General features: G+C 37.4%; 1 protein-coding gene across 2 annotated transcripts; it reads left to right on the forward strand.

Annotated features, from left to right (window-relative positions):
• Positions 1-3,730: 3,730 nt before the first annotated feature.
• CHAMP1 (chromosome alignment maintaining phosphoprotein 1) lies at positions 3,731-8,888 on the forward strand. 2 transcript variants are annotated; one of them, XM_075200190.1, is made up of 2 exons: positions 3,731-3,828; positions 6,027-8,888. In XM_075200190.1, the coding sequence occupies exon 2, from the start codon at positions 6,070-6,072 to the stop codon at positions 8,044-8,046; it is 1,977 nt and encodes a 658-aa protein (XP_075056291.1). In that variant the 5' UTR covers positions 3,731-3,828; positions 6,027-6,069; the 3' UTR covers positions 8,047-8,888. The 2 variants fall into 2 exon arrangements, with proteins under 2 accessions (XP_075056291.1, XP_075056292.1); XM_075200191.1 differs by lacking the exon at positions 3,731-3,828 and adding an exon at positions 3,988-4,159.
• The last annotated feature ends 1,032 nt before the right edge of the window (positions 8,889-9,920 follow it).

Raw genomic sequence — 9,920 nt, forward strand, 5'->3', positions numbered from 1 at the left:
ATACCCAAGGTGTGACATATAGGCAGCGCAGAAATGGAGGAAAAGGGTATAGCCAACGTATAATAAGCAGACAGCAAACAGTGGTTAAAGATATAGCCAGGGTCAGGTACACGGCAATCATACAATCGGATGTGCTGGATACCTGGATCTTTATAGCCGCAGGTATAGCTGGCACCTGCAATGATGTCACAGCTCATTTATGAAATCACCTCTACATTCCGTTGCCAACCTCTGATCAATGCAGACCATGTGAATTACTATCCCTATCCCACATGTTCCTTTCAAGACCCAGTCTGGACACTAATACAGCAAATGCATGCGAGTTCTACCTCTTAAGACAGTTTTTTGTAAAAATTATTTCTCATTACATAAGTGGCTCTATGCTGCTGTACACTAATAGGATTCACTAATGCTATGGTTTGTGAAAGTATTATTTAATCATCAGCAGTCTTTACATAGGCCCTGACACCATGATTATGTCCTAGTTAGTAAAAATTTTAATTGTACATGAAAACCTGTAAGAAAATTGTTACTTTAACACTCAATCTCTTGATGTACCCAATTGACACATACAGTTTTCATTGAACTCCATAAGTCTGATATACATTTAAATACATATGTATCTGTAAAGGAATGATTGATCCATCACTCACCCTGACCCTTCTCAAGCACATACACCTATTACAACATGCTTGTGTAGCATCCAAGCCAGCTCAATTATATCACTGCGGGTGGGGAACACATTGCGCAAATGATACAAGAGTCCCAATAGCAGGATTGTTGTGCCAGTGTGCGAAATTTGTACACCTACACAACACTTGCATGCACGGGGACATCGTTATACATGTATGTGCCAATGTGTTCCATATGTCCACATGTGCAATTACATCATTTGGACACGACATGCTCTCTCTGCATTATATTTTCTCATTTGTTGAGCACCAGAACTCACTCTCTTCCTATTTGCGAAATCATCAATTATGAAAGCAAGTATCTACATACATTCTATATACCCCTGGCAATGAGCTATATATAGACACATAAAAAGACATACAGGACAGGAACAGAACAGCTGCACATAGAAAGAAACAGGAATAGTAATGCACACTGAGCACACACTTAACAGAACAAAGCAGCACAAACACAGAAAGATCTGCCCTGATTAACACCAACAGGGAATAAATAGAAGATTTGCAACATACATCAAATAATTCAGCATTCATTCAGTGAAGTATATTATATTACTCTTTTCTTATCTGAGTGTAATGCACTGTGATTGTGGGTTATCTAAAGAAAGTGTGTGTTTACAATCCAGTATTGATATAGGTACTTTCAGTGTGTTTAAAGGATTTTTGTCTTATTAATCAGTAAAAAGGGTTGGGCTGGAGAAGGCGCAAGCAAGTAACGAGATCATCAGCATGTGTAAACACGTTCCCTTCATAATTACTATCCACAATCTTAGACATCAAATGCTGGAAAGTATGCTTGTATCTGTCTTTTGAAGATACGTTCTTAATTATTTGCAATACAATCAGTTGTTAAGGGTGAGGGGAGCTTGAAAAATGGAACTAATATTTACTACATTTGTGTGCAGGGTGTCGGCTATATAAAACCAATCAATCTGTATGTACATTTGTAAAAAAAAAAATGAGGGTAAATGTATTAATCTGCGATTCTAGCCAATTGCCGATATTCAGCGACTTTGTCGGACAAATTTAAAACGGCAATGTTTAAGGCAGGTTTTGCCTTTAAACAAATTGGCGTTTTAGATTTGCTCTGCAAAGTTGCCGAATCTCGTCGATTGGCTAGAATCGCAGATTAATACATTTATCCTTTGGTCTGTAGATTGATTATCCATCAAACTGATTCAATTTACAACAGTCTCACCAAACATGACCAGCTTTATTCTCTTACACAATGATGTAATGGGGGAGATTATAGAAATATTGTTTTAAACTAACCATCACTGCCACAATTTATCAAACACTCTCACAGAAGCAGCTGAGCACTACTCAGGATTTATTGCTTGTCAGGGCCAGTCTCTATAGTTAGGTGCATGGTTTCACTACCACTAATTTAATAAAAAGTTGAAAATTGAAAAAAGAACTAAGAATTGTTTCAATCATTTTCTTCTCTTGTCGCAATCCAGAGATGAATCATTATTGCGATGGTAGAAGTAGCACAGATACCTGTTAAATAGCTAAATGGCAGTTCTATCCCTGGAGGTAACACTTTGATATATATAATAATCGTAGATTAGCAAGGTGCCACAGAGCTCTGCAGCGCTGTAAGGTAGGGAAAACAGAACATACATAAAACAGGGGACATATAGGGTAGACAAAATAAAAGCAGAAATTATGGAGGACCCTGTCCATTAGAGAGCTTACATTCTAAGTGGAAGCGAGCACATAATGTATAGAGAAAAACAAACAAAAACCCCATTGGGTAGTTTTACAGGCAATAAGGCTTTTGGGTCTTTAATAAATTGACACCTACGTTAACTACCACACAGGTAATCACCATCCCCGCAACTAGCGAGCTGCGTGGATTTCATCCAAGGGACACGAAAATGTGGAAGAAATCACTCCTGAAAACCAGGGTACGTTTACATATAAACAGTACAGTGTCAGTTTTCATACACAGAAGCTGATAAAAGTGTACCTCCCATCCTGTGTCAGCAACAAGCAAGCAGTGGTTTCAGTGCTGCCTCAGGGGATGGGGTGGAATTATCCTTTAAAATTGCACTAGTTGTTTTTATAGTGCATATTACCCAAATATAAATTATGTTATACAATGTATGTGATAATAAAAGAGGCCTGAAAAGCTGCAACCTTACAAATCAGACGTGGGCAGACATTTAATCCTAATTGTGTGTGCAACAGATTACGGGGACACATTACTGAGAGATTGATTTCCTAAGCAGGACGTCTCTGTGATGCCCTGCTCCAAGGAGGGGCCAGAAACAAGGCTAAAGGGTATATTTACTAAACAGTGGGTTTGAAAAAGTAGAGATGTTGCTTATGGCAACATCACCAATCAAATTCTAGTTATCATTTATTTAGCACATTCTACAAAATGACAGCTAGAATCTGATTGGTTGCTATAGGCAACATCTCCACTTTTTCAAACACGCAGTTTACTAAATATCCCCTACGTCAGTTATTAAAATGGAGTCAAATTAAGGAAAATAGTTTTAACAAATATAGGTGATTGTAAATACATTAAAACACTTGCTCATTATTTATAATTACACAAATGAATCTTAGTTATCGAACTTTTTTTATAATCAAATATTGTTCATACACTTCAGGATTACACCTGTTGTTTAACAATTGAAGCGATACAAATGCAATGAGCAGTACTGTGATATTTGTAGTTTTCATGGCAACCATTCATCCACAATATGGTGAATAAATTGATACAGCTGGTTTAGGAAAATGTGTGTTACCATATTTTAGATCAGCATGAAGCACCTGACAGATGGGACAATGAAACAAAACATATTATGTAAGCCAGCAGAAGCTGTTTCAGTAATGGGCACTGATAAGATTAAGAAAGCACGATGAAGTGATAAATCTGCAGATAAGCAGGACCAGAAGGACAAGCTAAGTCTTACTGGCGGGGTGGGGTTAGTATTAGCACAATAAACTGGGACATGGGGCCCTCCCGCTCTCTGATTTGAGCAGAGTTAACGATTTGCCCAGTGTCGCTTCCGTCGCGGTAGTGTGACGTCACGATACATGGCGGTACTAACTATCCGCTTGTTTACTGTCTGTTCCTCAGCTACATCTCGGCTATGAGTGGATCCCGGGCTGCTGAAAGGAACCGGTAAGTGCCACAACAGTAAGGACATTTATTTAATGAGTAGTAATTAAGATAAAAGCGTTATGAGAACGTGTGCAGGGGAGCGCGGGCAGGACGGCTTGTAGCCATGTGTACGGAGTGACAGCTGCTATAGGGAGCATGGGGTCACGTGTCTGTGTATAGAGGGATGACGTCATCATGGCCAGAGCCCTCGCTGAGGTGTAGGGACGCATGGTCCACAGCATGAGACCACACTAAACCATCAGTCTATTGTTAGTGGCCAGTAGATCCAGCAGTGGGTGATGTCCCTTGTATCGGTACACTGTCTGACCTGTAGAAGATCCTAGCTTTACAGGTAGGGATGAGGGTCATCTAGGTTGACTCAGAATGGTAGAAATGCCACCACACAGTTTCTGGCAAACATTTATTGTTGTATGTGTTTCATTATTATAATTGTATGTATTATATTTCTTTAAGTTACATAAAGCATGTTGTTTTGACATGTTGGAAAGCAGACGGCTCCAAGGATATTCTGGCACCTAGTTATACACCAGCTGCACAGTACAAGTTGCATGTTTGGTCACACATCTGTAGAAACATCTTGGGGGACGTTTTTGAAAAGTTCCATGCATGGAAAGGTTTTTCTCTTAGGAGCCAATCAGACACTAATTTTTATAGCACACATTAAAATCTGAAAGTAAACTGCTGATTGTATGTTATGGCTTCAAGCACTTTTCTTTAGTTACCATTTCATAAATATCCCCCTTTATGATTGTATTTAATCATATTTAGAGTGTATCATATTTTTCCAGTCCTGTGAGTGAGGACAGAGCTGCATATTAAGGAACAGTGTCAGGGTACAAGGGGGGCAATGGAAGCATGCAAGAAGCCACAGGTGTGTGTATGTATGTATGTGTATATATATATATGTATGTGTGTGTATATATATATATAGATATATATATATATATATATATATATATATATATATATTAGTTGAAGGCATTTGGTCCCCCCTAACAGCGCAATATACTAATGCGAGTCAAACTGATGTGGGAAGCTTGTGATGTCAGATGCATCTTTTGCATTGCTTGCATAACGTGAAACATTTGAATTCTTACTTTGGTTTGGGAATCTGTGTGTGCTCCTCTGAAACTATAATAAGAGCTGTAATTGATGCTTGTATTTGTATTCAATATAATTCAGTTAATTTTTGATATCTAAACTACAGCATACCAAAATAGCATTACAAAAGTGGCTGAATAATAAACTCTTTGCAAAATCCAGCGAATAATTAAAAAGCTAAAAATAAAGCTAAACTAGTTACGATTGTGTCTATGGCCCAAGTGATTGCAAACGAAGTGCTTAAACATAGTTCTCTTCCTTGCTATTAGTACAGTATCACTATTGTAATGACCAAAACATTCAATTTCTGGTCTGCTTTGCTACACTCTGTTGAAAGTTCCTACTTTTGATTTAGTGATGGGTGCATTTTGTTAGAGATGCTTGAAACAGTAGCACCATCGGCTCCCTTGTTAGATGGTTAAAATGAAGTGTTGTCAGCACACACTTTACATTAGATAAATTGAATCATTAGTTAAAATATTTTTTTTGTTTATTTAAATCCATCCTACCCCTGCCTCAGCTCCCACTGTGGTTCAAGGTTTCAGAGATTCCTGATAGTAAATCTTTGCAATTATTATGTGCCATACATGCTGGTTCCCCCCATAGCTAACAAATACTAAGCCAGAGAGGGACTGGTGGAGAACTACAGGACTGTTGTAATGGAGTCCTTTGTAGATGTAATCACATTCACACCCCAAATTAGTCTTAGGAAAGTGTGGGGCTGTGATTATACTACTGTATGAATTAATCAGAGGAGTCCTGCTATGCTTTGATATTGCTGAGCCCCCTTTAGTTTACAAACGGGAAGAGGGGCAGACATTTCATCCTGTTGCCTTTATGTGCAACCTATTTACAGGAACACATTACTATGAGAGAGTAGTTTCCCCAGCAGGCCTTCTCTGTGAAGCCCTGCTCCTAGGAGGAGACAGATGATTGGCTAAGTTAGTTACTAGAAGATGTGGATAAGAGAGTCAAATGACGAAAAAAATGATTTTAACAAATATAGGTGATTGCTAATACATTAAAACATTTCCTTTTTTTTTTTTTTTTTTTTATAATTTCACAAATTAACTTTATCCTATTTTTTTTATTCATAGATTGTTCATACACCACTTCAGAATTACATACTGTTGTTGAAAGATGGAAGTCCTACAAAAATGCAATGAGTTGGACTGTAATCGTTGTGGTTTTCATGGCAGTGACTATAAAAGTGTACAAATTCACATGGGAACCATTCATCCAGAATTCTGTGAGGAAATTGATACAGCTGGTTTAGGAAAACTAGTATTTTACCAGAAAAGTGCTAGATTGTTCCATTGTCACAGATGCTTTTTCACAAGCAAGATGTTCTCCAATGTGTATTATCACATTATAGACCAGCATGCAGCACCTGACAGATGGGGCAATGAAACAAAACCTATTGTACAGCCTAAATCGGAAGCCAATTCAGTAGTGGACTCCGATAAGAATGATTCAGAAAGTGTGTTAAGTGAAGATGAGAAATCTATAGATGAGCAGGACCAGAAGGAGAAGATAAGCGAAGTTGTAAAACCGGAAGAAAATGACACACTGACGTCTTGGCCAGAGAAAATGCCAAGTCAAGATAACCAAGATAATTCTGACAGTGAATTTAAAAGCAGCAGTATAGAGAAAGCAAGTGTTGTGTCCCCCGAGGCCAAAGAATCCAGTAGTGATCCTGAGTTACCAGAGTCTGAATCTAGCAGCAATAGTGATAATATAAGTAAAGCAAACTCAAAGACAAAGGTCGATATAGAGTTTTCTGATAATGATGCAGCATCATCGCCACCATCAAAAGATATACCAGAGTTTTCTGATGAAGATGAAGAGCCTGCTTTACCTGGTGGCATACCACATTTCTCTGAAGATGAGGACATTGTAACTGAAACAAAGCATGTAGATGAATCATCAGAAGCACAAAGGTTAGCTGACCAGTCTAGAGGGATTGAGGACATTTCTGAGGATGAAATGCCACCGGAGGAAAATCCCACCGAAGATGACAGAGCTCTGGCGCAATCAAAGGAGCGTGAAGATTCATCGGAGGAAGAGGATGCACTTGCCCCAGGTAAAGAAATTATGGAATTTTCTGAGGATGAAGAGGAGGATACTCCAGTGTTGCCAAAGGATATTATGGAGTTTTCAGAAGATGAGGAAGAAGAAACTACGAATATACCTAAAAGCATCATAGATTTTTCAGAAGAAGAAGAGACTGCAAATGCATCTAAAACTATGGATTTTTCAGAAGAGGAAACCACAAATGCATCCAAAAATATAATGGAATTTTCAGAAGAGGATGAAACACCAGGTTTGTCAAAGGACATTATGGAGTTTTCAGACGATGACACCCCAGCAATGTCGAAGAGCATTATGGAGTTTTCTGAAGAGGAGGACATTTCTCCTCCATCAAAAGATATGCCCAAATATTTAGAGGGTAATTCAACTCCAACTCAGTCAAAAGACTCAGAATATGTAGAAGATGCAGATGCTTCTGTATTAAAGGGATCATCTCCATGTTCAGAAGATGATGGAGTTCCTGATGAGGGAACATCTATTCATCCAAAGGACGTAATGGATTCCTCTAAGAGTTTAACTACTTCAGCAAGTGTGTCAGGAGTTTTGCATTTATCAGAGAATGCAAGTAATGCATCATTGTCCAAAGATGGACTTGACCCTTTAGAACCTGGAGACCTGTCTTTAAGTGCACAAGAAACAGTGGATGCATCAGATGACAAAGATGCTTTTCTTAAAGATGAAGAAATATTGAAGCATGTTAAACGTGTAAAAGGCAGGTTTCATTGCATGCTGTGTGATTGTCGTCCTTTAAAAAGAGGCCCTGTTTTGCATCATTTGATCACCAGACATAATATGCCAAGTCCTTTTGTTTGCAAAACATGTGGGAAGACATTTGTGATGGAGACCCATCTGAAAAACCATCTCACTTCTCACACCAAAGGTTTATATAAATGTCACAGATGTAACTTTCAGACTGATCATGCAAGGGGTTTCAAGAAACATCAAACACACTGTGAAAGCCGCCACAAAGAAGATGCTAATAAATCTGTTTTGGATTTTCAGGAGGATGACCGTGAAGAAGACTGATTTATTCAACATCTGTCTTTTAACCACAATTTGTACTCTTTATTCTGCACTAGAACATCCTAGATATTTTGGTCTTTAAAGCAGCTCAGTGTGTTTATAACTTTTTTTTTTTTTTATAATGTCACGGAAGTCTGTTGACAAACCTTTAAATGATTTGACGGAATAAGGCGTGAAATTACAATAAGAAGTGTGTTTTGGATTAATAGGTTTTAGTAGTAGGTATATTTTCTCAGAGATCAAGGACACTTGTCTTCATTTAAAATATAAAAAAAAAGAAAAAGTGCTAATAACAGTGAATTTTGTAAAACAGAAGGATCTATAAGAATGGAGTGATTTATTTATTGTCTTTTTTAAAGTGTGTCTCATTTAAGCACACTAGGGGCAGCTATTTTGCGGGATGAACCAATATTCCGGAGCATGTAACCTACTCATTTACATGAATATTAGTTCAGTACTTGATACTAATGTCTGCCAAAAGTTGACAGGTACACTTTTTAGATATAGGGGGTTTCTAAGCTGTTTGTGTGTACAATACCAGATTTGTTGCCTAAAATAAGCTTATTTTTTAATTTGCTGACCTAGTGATAGTTTTAGTGTAATACGGACCTCGTTGAAGAATGTGTGCATTCTAGTGTCACACGTCTTGTGAATATAAGTTTTGTGGAGTTTTCCATGTGCAGTGTTAAATTGAAACAGTTATTGTTGATACAGTATTTATTTTTTTCAATACTAATATAGTATTTTTTTGGAAATACCTGAAACCCTGCTGTATTGTCTATTGCAAATTATTTTTTTAAACTGCCGCTTATTTGTACATAATATAATTGTTTTCCTAAATGTGATTGCATCATGTAAAGTTGTCGTATTTAATGTAGTAATATATTGCTGGTTTCATTTAATATTCAGATAATTTGTTATAAGCCAGTTGACCATTTTAAAATGTTATTTGACTTGTTTAAAAATCTATTGCAGATACAATTGGTTCTGTTGCACACAGTGGGCCTGATTCATGTTCGGACGCAACCTGTATGCAACTTACTCTTAAAAAGCGAGCACAGAACCTGAGCGTAGTTTCGACTGTATTCAAATTCAAGCGAGTTTCAAGATACGTTTCCGAATCTGGGTGTTAGTTCTGCCTGTCAAGTCATAGACAGTCGTAAGTGTCATTTGCGTACGGACATGAATTGCAGGCAATTACGTTCGTTGGTCTAAGGTTGGTTCTGAGCATGTGCAGAGCGATTTCATGCCCTTTTTCAGACATAAAGTAAATTCAAATAAAGAAGAGCAATAGCAAGCTCAAACTCTAATGCACCCCTCAGTTGTAGCAAATGAAAGCAAAATATCACAATAATAATCTTAGCCTTAAAAATATTTTAATTATATATTCAAACAAATAAGCAGAAACCATTTTATATAGATCAATCTGATACCCCTATTGCAAATATCTACCTTTCTAGATATTTGTGTTTAAAAGGAACACTCCTTACTAGCTCAGAATTTTACAATGATGCAGAACATTAATATTGCACTATCCAAATATACAGTTGCATAAGCAATCCGTTTAAGAACAAGCAATAATATTAGGAATATAACCTAAATGTCCCAGATTTCATACAAGGAGATCTTATTATATGATTTGTTTACGTTGTCAGTTTATAGCTATCCATTTATCTGGAGTAGGATCGCACAGTGTATGTAATAGAAGTCTCATGTCCTGAATCAACTAAATATTGAAAGTCCTTAGCCACACACAGACCTCATAAAGATGGTAATACTATATAGATTTTTACAAAAACTAATCAGATCCAGATATTAGACTCCTGCTAACAGGTGATAAGGGAAAAACGTTTCCAAAGTGTGAATCTGTACACATC

This window comes from Mixophyes fleayi, chromosome 2, assembly GCF_038048845.1.
Source record: "Mixophyes fleayi isolate aMixFle1 chromosome 2, aMixFle1.hap1, whole genome shotgun sequence".
Taxonomy (NCBI): Eukaryota; Metazoa; Chordata; class Amphibia; order Anura; family Limnodynastidae; genus Mixophyes; species Mixophyes fleayi.